The 21840-nt window shown below is 40.4% G+C and overlaps 1 protein-coding gene across 11 annotated transcripts in view; it reads right to left on the reverse strand.

Moving 5' to 3' along the window:
- Nucleotides 1-8749: 8749 nt before the first annotated feature.
- The window catches only part of RIC8B (RIC8 guanine nucleotide exchange factor B), an 86891-nt gene continuing 73800 nt past the window's right edge, over nt 8750-21840 (reverse strand). For 2 of the 11 annotated variants that reach the window (XR_006640941.1, XR_006640936.1), the window contains 4 exons: nt 21107-21190; nt 16857-16995; nt 16035-16211; nt 8750-10154 (listed from right to left, as the gene is read on the reverse strand). Coding sequence is in view for 3 of the 11 variants with exons in the window: in XM_045165392.1 (XP_045021327.1) it covers nt 10043-10154 (112 nt within the window). In the remaining 8 variants the exon portion in view is untranslated. Of the gene's footprint in view, nt 10155-10470; nt 15539-16034; nt 16212-16856; nt 21191-21840 lie in introns of those variants that run through there. The other 9 variants (XR_006640940.1, XR_006640934.1, XM_045165392.1 and 6 more) reach the window with 7 other exon arrangements.

Raw genomic sequence — 21840 nt, forward strand, 5'->3', positions numbered from 1 at the left:
ATACTGACTGAGATAATGTATGTAACTTTTACCTCTGTTCTTTCCTGAGAGTCTGCCTCTCTTGTGTTTTGCACTGGAAAAAGCAGGAGTGTGCAGTATAATAGAATATTGATATGGGATGATGAAAATGAAGCTGAAGCTCTTTTCAGAATATATAAATGAGGATCTCTAGGATTTGACTCTGAAAGATTCCCCAGGGGAGAGATGCTTCTGCTAAGTACTTACGGCGCTGTTCTGAGTTTCACCTTCACCGTGCTCTCAATTTGGGTCCTACTGTTTCCACTTTGCTTGATGATGATGATGATGATGATGATGATGATGATGATAAAGGCAAGCTGAGATATCCCAGTTTATAACAAGAGATCTGCATTTGGTCTTCTTTCGGTTCCTGGTCTAGGGGTCCTAAAACCCTTGGGATTTCCTAAGTGATGAGAGCCCAAAATGTGTCTTTTGTTACATTAATGAGGTGACTTTTGGAAACAGCCTATGGATAAGGGCTAGTTTCTGGGGGAATCAACCAGGTGATTAGAGGGGTGAGACTTAGAGTCTCACTCCCTGATCTCCAGGGAGGGGGTCAGGTTGAATCAGTCACCGATGGCCAATGAAGTAATCAATCACACCTGTGTCACAAGGCCTCCCTGAAAATCCAAAACAGGGTTTAGAGAGCTTCTAGGTTGGTAAACCGGAGAAGGCAATGGCAACCCACTCCAGTGTTCTTGCCTGAAGAATCCCAGGGACAGTGGAGCCTGGTGGGCTGCCATCTATGGGGCTGCACAGAGTTGGACACGACTGAAGCGACTTAGCAGCAGCAGCAGCAGCAGCAGGTTGGTAAACACCTAGAAGGCTTGGGGAGACTGCTGTGTTCCAAGAGCATAAGTTAAGCGCCCTTTCCCCATACCTGGCCCTGTGCATCTCTTCCATCTGGCTCTGAGTTATATATCCTTTCCTAAGAAACTGGTAATCGGGTAAGTAAAAGATTTTTCTGAGTTGTGTGAGTTACTCTTGCAAATTAAACTAAACACAAGGAGTGGGTATGGAGCCTCCAATCTATAACCAGTTGGTCAGAAACATACGAAACAACCTGGGCTTGCAATGGGTGTCTAAAGGTGGAGGAAGGCAGTGTTGTACGACTGAGCCCTCAACCTGTAGGGTCTCCAGGTAGATGCTGTCAGACTTGAGTGGAATTGTAGGGCACCCAGCCGCTGTCAGAGACTTGTTTGCTATGCGGCAACCACCCACCCCCCTATTCTGGTGTCAGAAGTGTTGAAAGTAGAGCTGGTGTGAGAGAAAGGGGGAACTCAGAAGGAGGGCTGGGTTTTCCTGCTGCTGCTGCTAAGTTGCTTCAGTCGTGTCCAACTCTGTGCGACCCCATAAACGATAGCCCACCAGGTTCCCCCATCCCTGGGATTCTCCAGGCAAGAACACTGGAGTGAGTTGCCATTTCCTTCTCCAATGCATGAAAGTGAAAAGTGAAAGTGAAGTCGCTCAGTCGTGTCCGACTCTTAGCAACCCCACGGACTGCAGCCCACCAGGCTCCTCTGTCCACAGGATTTTCCTACTCACTAGTATTTTTGTTCTGGCTTGGGAGAAAACTCCCTTCCCTTGGTTGCCCCCCATACAGCTAAGGCTGGTGAAAATGACAGGTGTTTTTATTTTTTAATTAAAAAAACAAGAGTCGGCCTTCCCTCGTGGTCCAGTGGTTAAGAATTCACCTGCCAATGCGGGGGACAGGGGTTCAATCCCTGGTCCGAGAAGGTTTTACATGCCTCGGGGCAGCTAAGCCTATGCTCCACAGCTACTGAGCCCACGTTCCCTAGAACCTGTGAGCCACAGCTACTGAGCCTGTGTGCTGTAACTACTGAAGGCTGTGCACCCTACACCCATGCTCTGGTACAAGAGAAGCCACTGCAATGAGGAGCCTGTGCTCACCACAGCTAGAGAAAGCCTATACACAGCAGTGAAGACCCAGTGAAGCCACAAGTAAATAATAATTTTTTAAAAAATGGTAAACAAAGTGGAAATAAACACAGGGAGTGTAATAAGCCTGGTGTTCTATGGGCTTCAGTTTTCTGACCCTGCAGTTGTTGGCTTGCCCACTGCTGTATTTCACTTCAGTTCAGTCGCTCAGTCATGTCCGACTCTCTGCGTGCGACCCCATGAATTGCAGCACGCCAGGCCTCCCTGTCCATCACCAACTCCCAGAGTTCACCCAAACTCATGTCCATCGAGTCAGTGATGCCATCCAGCCATCTCATCCTCTGTTGTCCCCTTCTCCTCCTGCCCCCAATCCCTCCCAGCATCAGAGTCTTTTCCAGTGAGTCAGCTCTTCGCATGAGGTGGCCAAAGTATTGGAGCTTCAGCATCAGTCCTTCCAATGAACATCCAGGACTGATCTCCTTTAGGATGGACTGGCTGGATCTCCTTGCAGTCCAAGGGACTCTCAAGAGTATTGTCCAACAAAAGCATCAATTCTTTGGCCCTCACTTTCTTCACAGTCCAACTCTCACATCCATACATGATCACTGGAAAAACCATATAGCCTTGACATTAAGCCTGGGGCATTAGTATTCAGTGCATATCTCGTGAATGACTGAGTGAATGATGGCCTCCCTGAGTGTGAGAAGACCGGTATCTGGCCATTGCGTTGGAAGATCCCTATCTTTCATTCTCTTCAGATCCTTCTTTTGGGCCATTTTCCCAGCCATAAGGGTACTAGCTTCGTGTTCTTGGAGTTGACTGGGGGCAGGAGATCTTCTACCTGATTCTTCTGTTTTCAGTAAGGTGTTCAGTTATCTTCTGTGCTTGAGTCCTTAGGTGCAGAGCCCTTTGAAATAACTTCTGAGGGAAAATTCCTGGTTTATCTTGGGGAGGTAAAATGGGAATCACCTGGTTATGTGTTCGAGGCAGCTGGGGGAGAGGAAGCTGGTTGCCTGTTTCAAACCCCACCCATGTATCTGGAGTTTTGAGCATTTATTAACTTTTTTTTTAATACAACTTATTTAATTAAAATTTATATAATTTTTAATGAACAATTTTAATCAGCTTGTAAAAATTCCTAAGCATTTAATAGTCTGCTCTCATGAGCTGGTATAAGCTGTGTCATCTTGCTTTTGGCTTTCCTTGTCTTTTGTAGGCTTTAATCTTTCTGCGTCTTCTGTCTTCTTTCTACATCAAATATTTCTTGCTCATCTAAAATTTCCAAAATTTTTAGTTTCCAAAATTTTGTTGATAGCTCTTTTCAGCTGTCATCTTCTTTCTCATTTTCATTGCCTTACTGAGGTTAAGCCTTACTCCAAAACATCCAATTTACTGCTATTTTAATAGGGTTAGGAGGTTGTCAAGGTAAATGCATGTGTTCAGACGGCTTTGTTTAACCAGTAGTGTCTCTATTTGGAATTACTTTTAATTTCTTCTTGCATGTACATGCTTGAAAATGTATGATGTGACCATATTTTTTGACCTATGTAGGTTTTATCTCTTGCTTTTTTCCTTTTCCTTTTTTTCATTTTTACTATTGGTGACCTTTTATGGCTCACATAAAATTTTAGTATAAAATTTACCTCAGTTTATATTTCTTAATGTACCTTTGATATGAAAATAGATTCATTTAATATCATAATAGTAACTGTTATAACCACAGACATTAAAACAGTAAAAATTTTTAGTTTCAGGAATGTTTGTTTTGGGTAGAATGAAATAGTAGTGTTTTACATCTATCAACATGTATTTTTGTTTACTGAGTTCATGACTTTATTCCTGTGTGAGCTTATCATCTGTCTTGAGAGAGAGGGGTGGAGGAGGAGGGAATTGTTACAGCAGCAAAGAAAAAAGCAAGAAAAATTTAGTTTTTTTTTTTTTAACTTTAAAGACAAAATAATAGTTTTGAAAGTCATAACTCACTGTGGATAAAAGGATTCTATAAGTTCCTTTATCTTCCACCTGTAATACAGCAAGACTTGGGTTTTTGTTGTAACTGAGACCCCCATGATGTCTCCATCTTTGCACAGCTCGGTTGTTCATCTCCTTCCCTTACAAGAGAGATCCTGGTATGCTTTCATGACCAAGATAGTTCAATTTGAATTTCTGATACTTGTTACCAAGAGCTAAGTCATTCCAATTTCGAGGTTTTTGGTGGTGTTTTTTTTTAAAACCTGAACTCTGTGGATCTTCTTTCCACACATGATAGCTATTTATCATTAATATATTTTGACAGAAATACAGATGGTCAAAAGGATATTATAAATTGAGTAATGCTTATCAATGAACTCTTATCACATCAACATGTGATACAGTATTGTAAAACATCTGTACTTTATATCCAAAACATTTTTCATTCAGTGTGTAAATGATGCTTGGAGACCCTACAGATCTGCAAATTCCTTGAAATACTTCTTAGCACCACCCTCCTGTTCCCAAACCCAAAGTTGTTTAGCTCATAGGTTGGTCGAGCCAATGTTTTAGACTATCTTTTCCCCAAAGTCATTCCCACCTGAGTTTAAATGAGCTCTTTCTTGCCTTTCCACAGTGCCAAATTGTGTTTATTCCAATGTCTAGGTATTTCTTGACTCCATCTCCTTTTTTACACCTGCCACTACTCCAGTTCAGGCCCTGCTTACCCATCATGTGTAGCTGCAGCAGCCTTCTATCTGCTCTCTTTTCTTCCTTCCTATCCCTTCTCCACTCCAGTCTCCATAGGGAGGCCAGCATGATCCTTCTGGTTTGCACTTTCCTCCCCTGAAATGCTGGTACTCCCGTGTGCCATCTTGAGATATGGGATGCCTTTATCTCAGTCCTACTTGGCTGCTTGTGTTCTATAATCACATCAAACACACGAGCTTTTGTTGGGGCCAGTTCTTTTGGTGGGAAGTTTTTTTCTCTCCTCCACATGGCGAACTCGTGCTCAGCTCAAATGTCACTTATAAAACTGTTACTTAACCCCACATTCCTGCTGGCATCCTGTAGCACTTTGTCCAGGCTTTGGTTATGGATTTCTCACACTATGGGCACTTTGGGGACAGGGACTTTCAGTTGTGTTTGTGTCCCCACGCACCTTGAACAGTGCTGTGCATGCTGTCACTTCAGTCATGCATGGTACATGGTAAATGCTCAGTCAGTGTTTACTGGACACACCAACGTGGACTGGTGTGCTTGTGAGTACGGGCCTTTCTTTGAGACTAGCAGGGCTATGGTATTCTATGCAGTGTGGGGATCTGGAAATGGAGTGTTCGAGGGAAAATGTGTTCAAAGAAAAACACAAGGAAAAATGTGTTCAAGTCATTTTCCAATTCTGTTTTTTCTATTTCAATCTCTTCTGAAATTTTTTTCTCTAAAATAAGACTTTATTGCATTTTTTTCTGATTGCAGAAGCAACATAGAGCATAGTATTTACACATAGTACGTAACATCTTTATGCCTTATTATTCTCATCTGGAAAGTGGGAATTATTCTAATAGTACGTACCTCATAAGATGGTCATGAAGATGAAATTAGTAAGTGCACATTAAGTGTTTAGCACAGTGTCTGGCACAGTAATTATTCAGGAAGTATATACAGCTATAATTATGTTCAATGCAGAAAAGGTACAGGTCTGTGAGACCTGGATACAGTAGAGCTGGAGACTAGGGCCCAGGATCTCCCGTGTTACATTAAAGGAAAACACAAATCGGACTCGAGACGCCTCAGAGAATCATTTTGATCTTTTAAGACAGCCTTTCAGTGGGTTCATCTGAACCACTGAACTCTGGACTGGAGTGACAACATTTTCCTCTCTGCCAAGGATGCTGTGTAGCTAACACCATTCTAGATGCACAGGAATGTTGGTTCACTGTGTACAATGCATGATTCAGGAACTGAGGCTTAATCTCCCCACCCCTGCCTTAAGAAAAGGCTGTTATCTTCTCAAGGACTGGGTGCTGGGACTCGGTGTGTCAGTCACACCCTCTCGAGAAACCTGTTTCCTTGCATCTTCTCACTTAGGGCAGTTGTCAGAACTCTCTCCCTCCTGCCTCCCTCGCACACATAACCTGTCCCTGGAACGCCATTCATTTGTTCCTTCTCCATGTTGTGTTCGTCACATGCCCACTGGTGTTGACAGGTATCCCTTCACTTTTCTTGAAAGAATAACACGTCTCTCCCCATCCCTGGGTAGCCCCTTTCACTTCTGCTATTGCAGTGAAGAATAGCTCCAACGTCAGTAACTGAACCACACCATAGTAAACATGATTGACAGCTTTTTTTTTTTCACATGCAGACTTCTTAAAGTCAGCTAGATACCTTGCTCTTTTCAAATACCTCTCCTTAACAAAAATTATAGAATCATCTAGCCACTTAATCTAGCTGTGTCATGATCTGTGCCACCAAGGCTCCTGCTGGACTGTGTATGGCAGAGCTAGTCTGCTCTTCCTGGCGCCCATTCCCCTTTCCTGCAGTTCTGCAGTGCTGACAAGACCCACGCTGCCTCCCAGAAAGGCAGCAGGCACTGATTTTTGGGAGGAGGAGGGATAGGTCATGATGTCTCCTCCATTAGTAGGGAAGAATAATACTGGTAAGCAATTACTACTGTTTACCACAATGCATATAATGGAATATCATATAGCCATTAATTTTTGAAGAATATTTATTGACATGGGAAAATGCTTACAGTATATTAAAGAAGAAAGCAGGATACAAATCTGTAAATACAGCATGATCCCAATCTAGTAGTAAAATAAATTATATACGCATAGAAAAAACACAGGACGGATATACGCTGAAACATTAACAGAGACTATCTCAGGTGGTGGGTTGTGGGGTGAATGATTAACTTTAGTATTTTCTGTATTCTCCAGACTTTCCACAATGAAACATGTATTATTTTTAAAATCCGAGGGGGAAGGGAAGTCAACATAAGAAACATCTAGTACTGGGAGGCAGTAAGACTGATGGTCGTGAGGGGAGGTTGCATACTTATACCACCTCTGCCCACATCTTTGTTTATTAAGGAGGGACAGTAAGGTCGATCCTGTCCACCTCTCAGGACCAGTGGGTGTGTGAAAGGGGCTTGAAAGGGCCTCAGGTATTTGCGGACTATTACTCTAAAGCAGCAGCTCAAGTGCCTTATGTTCGAACTTGCTTCCCCATACCGTTTTAAAGACTGGGAGGGATGTAGACACAGGGGCCTGCAGAGTGCAGTTGGCCAGTGTATTCTCACCATCCCCATTGAAGGTCACTGAGCCAGGACATGTCGAGGATCAGGGCAGGGCGGCGGTGTTGGGGAGCCTGCAGCCCTAATCTCTGACCTAAAGGATTCCACACCCTTATCTGAAATTCAGTACTAACTGAGCATGTTTCCTGCTCATAATTCAATTTCATTTTGGTCACCTCCCTCCTTAATAAGTTCTTTAAGCCAGTTATGCTGAAATATTTATTGTTTAAAACAGCCCAAGAATTACCAGTCTCCCAGCATTCCAAAGTCATAAGGAGGTACAAGGTGGACACCCGTGGGCAATGTGAAGGGGAAGGTGAGGTGCTGGGGGGTCAGGCCAGCCTGAGTTGGAGTCTTACTTGCTGTGTGATGTTGGGTAACTTACTGTACTTTCCAGAGATGATCTCTAACATGAGATGTGATGAGGATACACAAGATAAAGATACATAAAAAGCCCAGCACAGAGCAAGCAATTGACAAATGTTGGTTCTCTTTCCATGTGCAAGATGAAGTCACTTTCATCTTCTCCCTCTGCAAATTCTCTCTCCAAAACAAAGCCTAGTGCCCAGCACAGAAAAATTCAAAATGAAACAGAACTCACTGAAAACAGAAGAGCACAGTAAATTAAACAAGACTGTTCAAACACTAACTCTGCATAAAGCTGGCAAGATGGTATTTCATTAAACATGTCTTCATTTAGGTAAGCGACACTCATGCCAAAGCTATATGATTGCAGAAATTATAAAAATATCTTAAAAATGCATTTGTAGAATGAAGTAACAAAAATACTTAAAATTCTTTTTTCTAAACTTTTTTCACTTAATCTAGTATTATGAATTACCAAGTTTCATTTTATTTACTGTTAAAACATGGGTCGCTCATAACTTCTATTCCAGTTATTTTGGATGTTCTTTATAGTTTTTTTATAGAGTATTCTGGATTTAACTTTTTTAAAAAAGAAACACAAGGTCATCATTATGAGAATAGTTCACAGGCCATACTATTGTATGGATACTTTCTGGGTCAACTAGAATGTCCTTTGGGAAACAGATGGTTCCAGACTTATGATGCCTCAAGTAGTTCTCATTCTCCCCACATTCCTATCCAGTTTTCAGTTGGATTTTTGCTGCTTTCAGTAGGTCTGCCTTCCATCCAACAGCCTCCTCCTTTGCCATATGTGTATATATATTTTTTTGGTGGACTTGAAAGTCAGATAACTAAACATGTTAAAATATATGCAAATTTTAGTAAAGAGGCAAAAAGTGAGATAGATTCTTGAGGCTCTCACGCAGAAATAAATTGTAAGAAACTCTGACATCTCTTTTGGCAGCTCAAAGGCCTTTTAAAACTGAATTCCTGATTTATACTTTTGCCAGAGAAGTGACTTCTGGATAAATGACATTTCACTAATACTCTGTGTACTTTATCCTTAGAAAAGCTATTTATTACAACTGAGATAATAGATGTAAAAGCACTTTAAAAAAGCATAAACTGTGAAATAGTATTATTTACCCCAATAAACAATAAATAGTATTGTTTATAAAGAAACACACACAGATGGCTAAATTGAATCAACCCCAATGTTTTATTTAATTTAAAGTTTTAAAAGGCAGTGGTTAAGCACATTATGTGTATATATATATATGTATATACATACATACATATATATATATATAAGAGGAAACCAACCCCTTTTCAACTTTAGCCGTTGATTAACTAGGCCCACTGTCTATCGCATGATTCATTTTCTACTTTTTCATATGACCAATCTGTTTTACCAAAGTAAAAACAGCCTTAATCAGTTTAACAGTAACTATTTGTGTTTCTTTTTTAAATAAATAAAGTTACCATTAAACTGATCACATATGGTAGAAAGGTAGAACACACACAAGCACACACAGTCCCCGATTTAAAACATGTGGTGTATGAATGACCTATATGTACAAATGGGTGCCGCTGTCTCCTCCACCCTCAGCAGAGGCCACAGAAGAACTCCCAGTACCCAGGGGTCCCCATTCCCTCTTCCGGGTTGGAGGGTATGTTTTCCTGGCACCCCTATGTTAGACCTCAGAATGCATGCTCCCCATGCAGCAATACAGAGGGGGGTTCAGTTCTATGGTACTAGTGTTCAGGTTATTAGGGAATAAATAGGCATTGGTAGCTGCCTCAGAACTAAACCATCTTTTGTAACTTTATAGGGAGAAATGTATTCTGAAGTTCTAGATAACTGACATACAAACTTTTTTGAATGTAATCAGTTTGCAAGTCTGGGGCTGTGTGTGTGTGTGTGTATGTGTGTGCATGTGCGTGTGTGTGAGTCTCTATAGATTTATACAAAATTGAAATGAAGTGAAGAGTGGGGCTAGGCCTATGGAGCAGCTGCTTGGCTTCCATTCACTCAGTCCTGATCTAAAGGGTCACTTGCCTTAGCCCCTTTTAGCAGCTCATTCTGCTTCCCATGTGCCTCCGTCTCTGGAGAGATTCAGAAAGGGCAGCTCACACAAGTGAGAGGAAGGACACAGCTAAATCTTCTGTTAAGAATCTTGGCAAACAGAACTGCCAGATTCAACCAGGGCTGCTTTATAGAGTGAAGTCCTTCAGTTCCATCTTGACAGAATGGAATTTTTTTTCCCTCTTCCTAGTCCCTGCAACTCCATCTAACTGCAGCTCTGTATGAATGCCTCAATATCGCAAAAACACAGGATCACTTCTTAAATACGCTGGATTCTCAATGAGTAAACCAGTTAATGTGTTTCTAGCCAAAGCAAGGGCATAAATGTTTTAGAGAAAAGATTCCCCTGGAGCTACAGAGAAAAGATGCTGATAAAAGCAATATTGAGAGTTGAGCAGGTGATGCTTTCAGTCTGTGTCAGAGCTGGTCTCCTCGATGACAGAGTACTGGTTGAGTGCTTCCTCCAAAGGCGTTATTGTCCCATCAGGTTTTAGTCCCATTGGTTTAAGCAACTCCTCTCTGGAAAAAGAGATAAAAGAGAGAGAAAAAAGTATTCACCAGCATCACACACATACCCTCCCCCCGCCCAAATCCACATCCTTTAAAAAAAAAAGAAAAGTCTTTAAAAACCAAAGTATTTTTCCTCAAGCTCTCTCTGTGTGTTTGTAACAGGAAAGATGAAAGGGGTATGGAAAGAAAAAGAGGGAGATAAAAGACTTCATTCACACAGGCCAAACCTACTAAGCCAATTAAAAGTATGAAAAGTCAAGGTCTAAATGGGCTCAGGACAAGGAGCAGGTCTCTTCTGTTTTTAATAATTAACTTTTTTTTTTCCTTTTGTGGATTTGTTTTAGTGAAGTTGAAGCTGCCAAAATTTCACCTGTCCCAGTGGACCAGCCATGTAATTAAATGGCTGATTTGATATGTATGGATTTCATTTAATGGAATAAATCTGCCATTTGATTTTTCCCTGTCCAGTCTCTAGTGATATATAAGTACTTACTGATTTCAAATCAGTTGGCCTTTCCCAACTTTCTCCCTCCCTTTTCTTTCCTTCTTTCTCTCCTTCTTTTTTAAAAAAACACCATTGCTTTTGTTTGTGGCAGTTTAATTATGGGATTGACAGCCATTTTAATCTCTTCAAAGCTCCCCAACTGCCTCTCCTCAGCTAATCCAATTATATCTACTCCACAAGTTAGGGCCTCCTCTAAAGATGATTAATTATTGATTAAGCCAATCAAAAAGCGTTAGGAAAGATTTATTTAATCTTTTCATGGTTTCTTATTTATTATATGGAGATTATGGTGAATGTACCTGTTGAGCTGCTAACTCTAGTCCTCCTCCCACCCCAAAAAGTCAGCAGTGTACTTTAAAAGGAGTCTTGAAGAGTACATGAGCTGCTTAAAACTTATTTCTCACAGAAACGGGCATTGCCCCCTAAAAACATGTCTACAACAAGAACCCACATGGCAGCAAGTGTAATGTTGGTGGGAGCTAGAGTGAAGGAAGATAATAAGGCCTCCTCTCCCTCTGCTTCCTTGTGGTTGTCCCTCAGGCCAGCACACAGAAGGGCTCCCTCCTGGGAAGGGCCACCACACAACCGTGTGCTAGTGTTACAAGCGCAGAGAGACTCCTGGGGGAGGGAAGAACAGCTCAGTGGTCGCTGGATAAGCCAACAGGAGCCTATCAAGCAGCTCTTACCAGAAGACTACTGCTGCGAGTCTGAAGACTCTATTAATATGGATGGTTGCTGGTTAAATTGAGGTTGCTAAATATTTATAAAGTAGGAAATGTGTTTTGTGATCCCAGAAATGGGGTCAGAATCATAGAACTTAAAGCGGCCTTAGAGATCATTTAGTCCAACTCCCTTGTTTAATAAAGGAGACTGAGTGACTTACCCAAGGTCACATGTCTAGTGGCAAAGCTGGACCTGGGACAGTCCCTGAATCCCAGTCCAGGGCTCTTTGCACATCTGCTCTAACTGCTCTAACTGCACGGAAGGAACACACTCTGAGTTCAGCTGTTCAACAGCTATGTGCTGAGAACTGTGTCATATACTGGGGAGAGAAGGAAGGCCAGGCACAGCTGCTGCCCTCGAGCAGTGAGGGAAACATACACATGGAAAATAACTTAGGACATAATGGGGTAAATGCTGTAACAGGATCAGGAACAAAGGAAATCACAGCTCCTGAGACGAAGCATCGATCTAATTGCCTGGGGAAGGTGGGAGCAGCACCTCTGGGGAGGTGTCCTATGCCAGGCAAATATGGCACAGGACTTTTCAGGCAAGGGAGATTATATGGAGGGCTCTGTATGGTCCCACCTACTTGTGACTGTGTAGACCTTTCTGGATTGTGTCAATTTCTTTCTCTGCTCTCAAGCTGGGAAAGGGCCCAGTGTTTGGGGAGGGGAGAGGTTCACTGAAGGAGCAGCAGGAAGTAAGTCTGCAAGGGCAGTTTGGGGTTTGGCAGTCAAGTGTCTTGAATGTCAAAGTAAGCAGCTTGGGTCCTAGCCTGTAAGGAATGCCCGGCCAGGGTTGGTTTATAGGGAAGAATCTCTGGCAGCAGCGCAAAGACACATTGGAATTGGGGAAACTGGCAGAGAGGCAAGTCACGAGGATGTCACTGTAACAGTGCGTGTGAGAGGAGACAGAAAGCTGGGCTGTGGCTGTGGTTGTGGGAAGAAAAGGCTCACTTCCAAGGTAGAGCTGTCATCCACTGGGAGGGCCGAGTTGGTAAAGGGGAGTGAGGAAAAGTGTCTCTATGGCTCCCAGCTCAGATGACCATGTGGATGGTGACCATTCATTCGAGCAAGAGCACAGCAGATGGAGCAGATTTTAGGGGACGGGAAAGACACTAACATCTTTCAGAACAGTGAAGAACTCTGCATGACAACCAGGTAGAAATGTTTAGTGGAATTAGAGAACAATCTGCTTCCACTGAAACTTCTCTCTAGCACCAGTTCATACTACACATCTGTACTTTAGTAACAATTCCTAGTTCTGGTTGTCCTGAAGGACTTTGTGATACTGGACACTGTTTACTAATAATCAATACAAAAGGAGAAGGGCACCACCTTCTGGGGTGAAACATTAAGGGATCAGAAAGTTCAAAGCTTTGAAGGGGTTGGTGACTGCAGAACAGTAAGGTGGGGTGGGGTGAAGGGTATGGGTGGGTGGAATGGGATCAGTGGATGAGACTGCATGAATTCTACCAAGATAGTGATGAACTGCTGGGGGGGGCATGCCATCACTCCTAATATTTCCGCATTTCTCTGGTAACAGAATGATACTGGGGCTAGCTACCAGCTTGCACAAAGTAGCCAGTACTTTCTCATCCAAACCCAGGAGGAATATTTTCAAATCAAGTCCATAGGTTGCACCCCTACTCCCTAATCCAATTTTATAATAGAAATAATTAAAAACATTACAGAATTATAGCCAAATTATGAAAATTCATCTATAGAATAAAGGGGCTCATATTTTAATTCTCACCTGTGAACTATTCTTCTCAAGGCTTTATTTTTTGGATTTTCTGTATCACCCCTCTACTAACATAGACGCTCTTCTAAGGATATGAATTATTTTCTTTTTCACATGCCTATAGGATGCTATAGGATGTCTTGTCTTACTGACACTCCTGTAGGAGAGGTGTCAGTGATAACTGGCCAAATAATTATGCATTCGTGCAGATAAATTAAGGCGGCAATGTGACACACTGGAAAGAACAAAAAGGTCTAGAGTCAGGAAGTCTCTCTGAAGTCCTGGCTCTTCCACTTACCAGTTGTGTGATCTTGGGCAAGTCTCTGAGTCTCTGTATTCCCATCTGTGAAATGGGGATAATACTAGCTCTACCTACCTACTTCCTAGTGATGACTTACGGGGTTATAGTACTAGCAGTGGTAGTAGTAACAGCAACAATAATAGTATAAATGAAAGAGCTCTATGTACTGTAAAGGAGTCCTAAATATTAGTTGTTGTTATTGTGGTACAGTGAAAGGCATATAAAGGTTTTGGAATCAGACCTAGGTTCTATAGCAGTAAGATCTTGAATTCTCTGAACTTCAGTTTCCTTATCGGTAGAATTGGGATAGGAATACCCATTTCACTGAATCGTCATGAGGGTGAAAGGTCATTATACATATGAAATACATAGTGCAATGGCTAGGATGTAGTTGGAACCCATGAGATGCACTTCCTGTCTTTTATGTGCTTATGGAAGGAAGGTTTCCACAAGATTGTTAGGGCAGTCTTTGGGAATAAGTGGGGGAAGAATATGCAGAAGCAAAAAAAAGACATGGTCCCTGTCCTCAAGAAGCTTTTAGTCAGTTCAGAAGGTAAAACATACACACATTAAACAATATTAAAGGAATTACAGAACAGCAGATCAACAAGCTTGAGATGATTAACAGGCAGAGCCCTGCTTTCCCTAGCTTGACAGTTCAGTACACCCTTACTGTATTTGAAATTTATTTAAAGGCAATTTCTCATCCTGTTTGGGAATGGAAGGAGAGAGGATCACTTACAGATATATGACTCTTTTCTCTTATGGACCCCGAGGCTTACTTTTCAAACCCTCATCCTAACGATTCTGCTCTTCCTCTCTATAACAGCCCACAAATACCAAAATGAATTCTTTGATATAGAAACTTACTCCTAAAAGGTCTGAAAAATGACCTGGTTATACTAAACTGCTTCATTTAGTAAGATCTGTTGTATCTAGATCAGCAAGATGTGGACAGAGAATGGGAAGCATTAATGAATACCACAGAACTGTTATTCCACCAGTCATACGGGCTATGTACACGTGGGAGGGACACGGAAGAGAGGGGGATGCTGATCACAGGCTCCTGGCAGGAGATGGATTCAGGGCCAGACTGTAATGGCAGTGATGGACATAGATTCATGGGGAGAAAGGCATCCCGAAGCAGAAGGTTAGTCAAGCAAAGGCACAGAAGCGAGAGTTAGTTGTGTGCAGGGACTGGCAAGCAGGCTGGCTTGGCTGAGATAAAGGAAAAAGAAAGCTTAAGACAGATATGGGGTACAAAAGAGGATTTGGATGGAGACTTTGCAATCCTGGGCTGACAAGTCTGGGTTACAGTACAGAGATATTTTGTCTTCTATTTCAAGGGTCCCATATTTTAAGACTATTTATTAAAAATAATTCTTATTACAAAGGTTGAAAGCTATAAAACAATACTGCTTTGACATTTAAAAAGAAAATATTCTACACTGTATTCATTTTCATATCCCTATGTGTCTAGCACAGTGCCTTGCAGATGGTAGATCCTCAATAAGTGTTTATGAACTCAATTTAGCTGCAGTTGGTATTATCTTGTATTTTCACAGAAAGGAATGGTATAGTGTTTTATGTGACTCCTAATAAACAAACCCTGACCAAGAGAAAAGGTTCACTTTCATCACCAAGATTTACAATTAGGAAAAGTACTAGCATTCTACAGGGAATTCTGCATGATGCTTTCCAGAGATTTCTCATTCTCTACAGGACTTGAGCAACTTGAGGACAGAGTCCATGTCTTCTCTGGCTGTGATCTGCAGGATCTAGGATGGGCACATGATAGGTGCTCAGTAAAGTTCTACTGAAAGAATATAATACATGGGTCATAGCATCAATGGACAATGGTAGAGAACCATTTGCCATGAGTCATCCTCTTGCTATTTTAACTATAATTACTTCCCTGATGAGTCAATGTCATCAGACATTCTGACCGTCCAGAAATCAAGGCCCTCTTTGTGCCATACAACCTGGAATTTCCAACCACTGATTCATGTAGACTCGGCTGCTTACATCTGGGGCACCAGTGGGTCTAGACTCAGATTGTCCACTAATGTGCTGGGTGTCCTTGGGCAAGTCATTTCCTTCTCTGGGCTTGAGTCTCCCCATCTATAAAATGAAGGGGTTGGACAAGATGATCCCTAAGATTCTATTCTAATTCCAAGAGACTAAATATTAGGTTACTAAATAATTATGATCTACTTAAAAAGCTGCTAGGTTTTTAAGACACTAAAACTGCTAGGCTTTTGTTTCTAATCAAGATCTTCTAAACCTAAAAGTCAAGCACAGCAGCCTACCTAATTGTCACTGACATACACCAAGACCACAAGTCCTTTCTGCAAAGCTACCAGCAAATGATTAGAATGATTCCAAAAGTAAAATCAAAGCAATGGCAAATGTTACAAGGATGGATCTAAATTTAATCATGGCCCTCAATAAACAGGCCATTTCATGAAGAGTTACTGGTCCTAAATTATGAAGGTCCCATCTAAAAAGGATGGCTAGGTGTTAGATATATGTAGATCATGGTTAAACGAAGATACTATATACTGAAATGTGCATCAGGGTTAAGATATTCACATAGCAATAACTCCTTCATACTTACCTTCAATGCTATACACAGGCCTTAACACAAGTTAAGACTGCCCTCGTTATCATCAAAAAGTACAGTGATGTCTACTGGATAAAGAGCCCATTCTAGGCACTGTGACAGTATCATGGCGGGCTTCTCATCTGATCAGGCATCTGGCCAGGGAAGAGATAAGCCTCCAAGAATGTTCAACTGGAACGAAACATCATTTAGAAATTTGATCTTACTAAACGATAAGGAACCATAATCTATAAGGGCTTGGCCAGGCACGAGGACACAGATAAAGCACGTCCAAGAAAGGAAACCTTATTTTGCCCCAGCCTAACCCTTAGGACTGCTAACGGAAACCAAAAAGTACTTTTTTAAAGGTTTAGGGGTGGGAGATTATGGAATTTATACCATATTGAAAGTTTTATAGTCTGTCTTTTTTTTCCCCAGATATAGTTCCACATTTTCCTGAGCCACCATTTCCCTGTAAGTATGCTCCTCTGGGATGCCTGGGCTTATACAACCTCTCAGGACTTAGCGAAAGCTCCACTTTTTAGACTTCTGGTTCCTACGTAACTTTCCCCCAGAAATGACAGTGCAATATTGGGGCTCAGATACTAACATACCCAATAGCACATTACAGAATAGGCCAGATGTGTATGTGTATGAAACACCTTACTTGACCTGGAAACAAGAGAATACTCTTGCCCAAAGCACATGTTTTTGTGCAATACAAACAAAGCATTCAATTCAAGTGTACTTGTTGAAAAACAGGACATAATTAAGCAGTTGGTAAAATGCATTCTTGTTTCCCACTTGCAGATCTCCCAAGAGTCCCTTCGAATTTACCTATACGAGTTTCAGCTTCCCGCTTGCCACTTAGCTTGATAACGACTCAAAAATCATTCCCTTGTTTTCAAGGGCTCTTCTTTCTTGTCTGCTCTGTGTACTACAGGGCAGTATTGACACATGGAATTAATGACAGGGTCTGTAATGAAACAACAGTCATGCAAACACCAGTCCGCTCTTTTGATAAAACAGCATGTTAGAGACCTATTCACCTCCCTCTAATTGAGTACTGCATAATAGTTCCAATCCTTTTATGTAACATATTTTGTTCTATGATTAGAAAAGAAGAAAAAGGGGGAACCTATGAAGCATTGCTTCCTTCAATCACCCCCTGATTAATTCTGATTTTAATGAGGGTGGCTGTTATTTAGGCAGGTTCTGTTACATACTTGTTTTGTTGACTTCTGTACAATGTATAACAAAACCCAGGATGGGATAATTGGGAACCATTTCTTTGGCACAGGGATTCCTGTTCTTAATGTAAGGTTGGCTTGGAAAAAAAGAACCCTGACATTTAAAATTAGCCATTTCGCATTTAATTCCTTTCACATTTGGAAGATAGGATGAAAATTAGTATATAAATAAAATATTTTAATTAACAGAGCTTTTCCAAAAATGCCTGCTGTAACGGAGCCCGTGAGAGCCCCGAGAAGGAAGCTCTGTAATCTTTGCTATAATTCTGAGAGTGCATCTTATTTCAATACTTCAGCATCAACGGAATAGTCCATAATCTATTGAAGTACAATGGATTTCCTCAAAACTTGTGATATTCTGAAGTGTTTTAAATGCTTTGTCCTCAAGAAATTAATACACCTTTTGGCACTAGTTAAATGTTCAGTTATATACCATCAGAGCATGTCCTTTGCTGATCCTTCATCTTTCAGTATAATCATCATCAGCCATAATCTGATGGCTTCCTAGTGCTGAAGTTATACTCATCTTTTACTAAGCCACTAACCAATAGGTAGGAGAGGTGTGGTGGCTTTTCTGTACCAAATCCGAGGTCTTCAAGCTCCATTTCTCAAAAACATTTCTGAGACCCTTCCCTCAGCCTCACCATCATGCTTTGGGATTGGGTACAGTTGGGAAGTTAAAATATACAACATAAAAATATCATTCCCAAGAGAAATGGATATGGCACATTGTCCACACCATGCATGTCCTTTCACTTCGGGAGTTGAATAAACAGGCAACAGCCTTGTAAATAGGGAAGCCTTTCTAAAGTTAATTTTCTTCATATGATCACACTGAATATAAGAATCTGTCAGAATATTCTCTTTTCAAAATAATTAAAATATTTTATAGTAACATAGAATCATAGCAGTGTTACTGGTTTCCTTCATATGAAGCTGTTTTTGTTTTTGATATAAGCTGCTTAGGACCTGACTTGATATTTGAGAAAAGCTCAATTATGGAATGAAAAAGCAGGAATGGCCTCCAAATCTTAATTTTCTTCTCAGGTAAATAGGCTTACTATCTGTCTTTGTCCTTTGAATCTATTTAAAATTTAGAGCATCTTACTAAAGATAATCAGACTGACAAATTTGAGAGCTGTATGTTGGTAATTTTTTAAAATAACAGTTAAGATTTGGAGTCTGAAGTCTAAGAACCAAATCCTGACTATATCACTAACAAGATGGCTGATCTTGGTTTAGATACTTAATCACTGTTCCCGTTTACGCCTCAATAAAATATCTCTTACCCTATCTAATTCACAAGGCTGTTTTCAAACTTAAAAGCAATATATAAAATATTAGTCTTTTATTATTCTCATTTCTGTTAGAAGATCACATGCAAAGCTTCTAAAAATGTGTTATCCACCTCACATTAAAGAGTATGGTTAAGAAAATATAGAGAAAGAGGTTAGGGATAATGTTAGAAAAATAAAACTTGAGTTTTACCCTTAAGTGAAGGTGATCTTTATTTCTTGGTAATTTCTCTACAGACCTTTCTATCCTGTTGTCCAAAATTAGCAAAATAAATATTAATAAGAGGTCAGCATGCCAACTGACAGTGTTGAATAAAGCAGTAGAAATGGAAGTTCTAACATGCTCTTCTCCATTAGAAAGGAGGGTGACTAAGAGCAAGTAGTCAATGGAGATTATTCTTATTTGATGTTTCTCTAATAAACAAAAGTCATTTTGGCTAGTGCTTAAATCAAGAGCTCAAAGTAGGCATTCCTACTACAGAGTTAAGGGACAATGACTACTAATAAGCAATACAAAGATTGCATGACATCCTACTTAGAGGTGTCCAGCCAGTGGAAAGGCCCTCTTTAACCTAAAGATGAACAATACCGTATTTCTCCCTTACCACTGTAAGGGTGTATTAGTTTAACTGGATCCAAGTTCCTTTAATTAAGCTTCTAAGCAAACTTGCAGTGTATTTTTATTGAGATAGAACAGTGCTATCTAACAGAAACATAATGTAAGCCATACATATGTAATCTTAAATGTTCTAGTAGCCACATCGAAAAAGTAAGAAAAGTAAGATAAGTTTTAAAATGATTTGCTTAACCCAATATATCAAAAATATTATTTCAACATAAATTCATAATAAACAATTGAGGTATTTTATATTCTCTTTTTGTACTGAGTCTTTGAATGTCTGAGTATTTTAACACTTAGAAGACATCCCAATTCAGACTAGCCATAGTCATATATGACTAGTGGTTACCATATTGGACAGTGCAGATCTAAAGGATGTTCTGATGTTAGCAACTGAGATCATTACACTTTCGTACCCACAATAGATCTTACAATGCTATAATAACTGGATCGTATTTCTGAAATGTACCTACAAAGCATTTCCTTGGTTAACTCATCAAGGTGGGAGTAATCACAGTTGTTATCTTTATAAGCAGAGTCAAGAAATTTAGTTATAAAGAAAAAATTATATAGTTATTACTTTCAGTCATAAATTATCTGTCCCAGCTTTAATAAGCTTAAAAATAATATTTGGAGACTAAAGGGGAACTATTTCTATATTTGGTACTTGCATTTATTAAGAAAGCCATGTCCCACCAATACTACATAATGGCTGGCAAAAATATATTGGACAAGGACTAGATAAGAAAGGGAAGAAATGGAAAACAATTATTTATATAGATGTAAATTTTAGAAGATTTTGATATAATTTATAAGCAAAAAGGCAATGTACCTTGTTAAACAGTGATGGGGTAAGTATGCAGTAGAAGATTAGTCAGTCCTGTTCCAATTAAGATACTAAGGGGGATTAGAAAAGTCAAAACAAAGCTTGAAACTTGAAATATTACTTCCCTTGGTTAGTTTAGGCTTAAGCCAGTCAATCTTCTCTCCCATCTTCTGGAGGAGGCTGTGCTGTTATATGCAAATTGTGTGCTGTAGCTAAGGTGAATGCAATTGTATTAGCCACACTGGACTTGCTTAACTACATACAATCCGAATTCTAATCTCCCGCTTAAGTTGCAGGGACTTATATTTTTTCCAGTTCAAAAAAGGAAAGAAGAGGTGGAGAGGCAGGCCAATTTCATCCTCTTTCCCACCTCTGTTCTCACATTAAAAATGTCAAATGAAGCTTTCTATAATCTCCATGCCTCAGGCTTTAATGCTTATGTCTGATAAATATTACAATTATCATTCTATATTAAAGAAATTAGGTATCCCATTATTTCAATTAGCCACTCATGGACCAAAGTACCTTACAGAATTCCTTTCCAGACCTGCATTTTATGACATCTGGCCAAGAAATTGAACTGACAAAAGTATACTTTAAAGTCTTTAAACCATGTAGGCTATTCTATTGAGCAAAAAAATTAACCTTTGATTTGGGGATCAGCTTTGACATTTCATCAAACACACTGGGAAAATCACAGGGTACAAGGCACTGTACTAGCTAGACATGATGGGATTTATAGGGTTCAGATTATTCTCAAACTCTTAAGACCTCCAGGTCCACTGCCAATCCCCTTACCTACATCTGTCACAAACAGAATCCTTATACTAAAAAAAGAAAAATCGCATGGAATACCACTGTCAGTTGGTATTCAATGGGAAGAAAATGTTTCAGCACTGATCTCTCCAGTGTCCTTAAAAATCTAGCTTAGATAAAGTTGCTAAGGTGGTGAGCAACTTGAGGCAGTGGCTATGTCCAGCCTGGAGGCAAAATGGAAATGTAATTTAAATTTTCGCATTGGTGGTTTTTACAGTTTTGGTGGTAAATAACATCTGTACCCTACACCAGGCTCAGTAATAGTACTTGGCATGACCAACCTTAGTCATCACTTTGGTAAGTGCTTTGGCACGGGCCACTGTTGCTAACCACCATCCTGGTGCAGGTCCTTCACATCTGCTCTCCTATGGATGGAAAAAAGGGAGTGTCTAGTGTCCATTCATTGGCCACATCACCTCCAATCCTATCCTTTACTCACACACCTTTCAACTCAGGCCCAGGAGAAAATGATTTCATTTTTGGAAAGGAAAGCTAACCAGACAAAGCTATAGTACACTCTTAGCACAGTAAGACTTGGTGGGATGCAGAACATCCTTAGAGTGACAGCTGAAGGAACTAACCAATAGCACATTGCTGAAGAGGATGATTTAGGAAATATTCTGGCGAACACTGACTCTAACAGACAGACACAGTAGCACAGTGGACAGAGCAAAGGTCTTGAATTCTGAAAAATGAAGTTCTTAGCCTCACTTTAGCTAGAAAGACAGTGTACGTTTTGTAAACTGTGAAAGGAAATGTGCACTTTTTGTAAACAGTTTTGTAAACTGTGAAAGGAAATGGATTTTCATCAGTCATTAAGCTTGGAAATGTGTGGGGCAATTCTTTGGGCCTTGCTTCCCCTAATGATAAATCTGATAACTTAATCAGATAGTGATAAATTAGCTCTGGTTATGAGCTCTTTAGAAGAAAGATGCAGTATGTGAATAACAAAGATTTATCTTATTAACAAGAGTAAGTTTCCCTCCACCTGGAATGAATGGTCATTTCTCCATCT

The sequence above is a fragment of the Bubalus bubalis genome, chromosome 4, assembly GCF_019923935.1.
Source record: "Bubalus bubalis isolate 160015118507 breed Murrah chromosome 4, NDDB_SH_1, whole genome shotgun sequence".
Taxonomy (NCBI): Eukaryota; Metazoa; Chordata; class Mammalia; order Artiodactyla; family Bovidae; genus Bubalus; species Bubalus bubalis.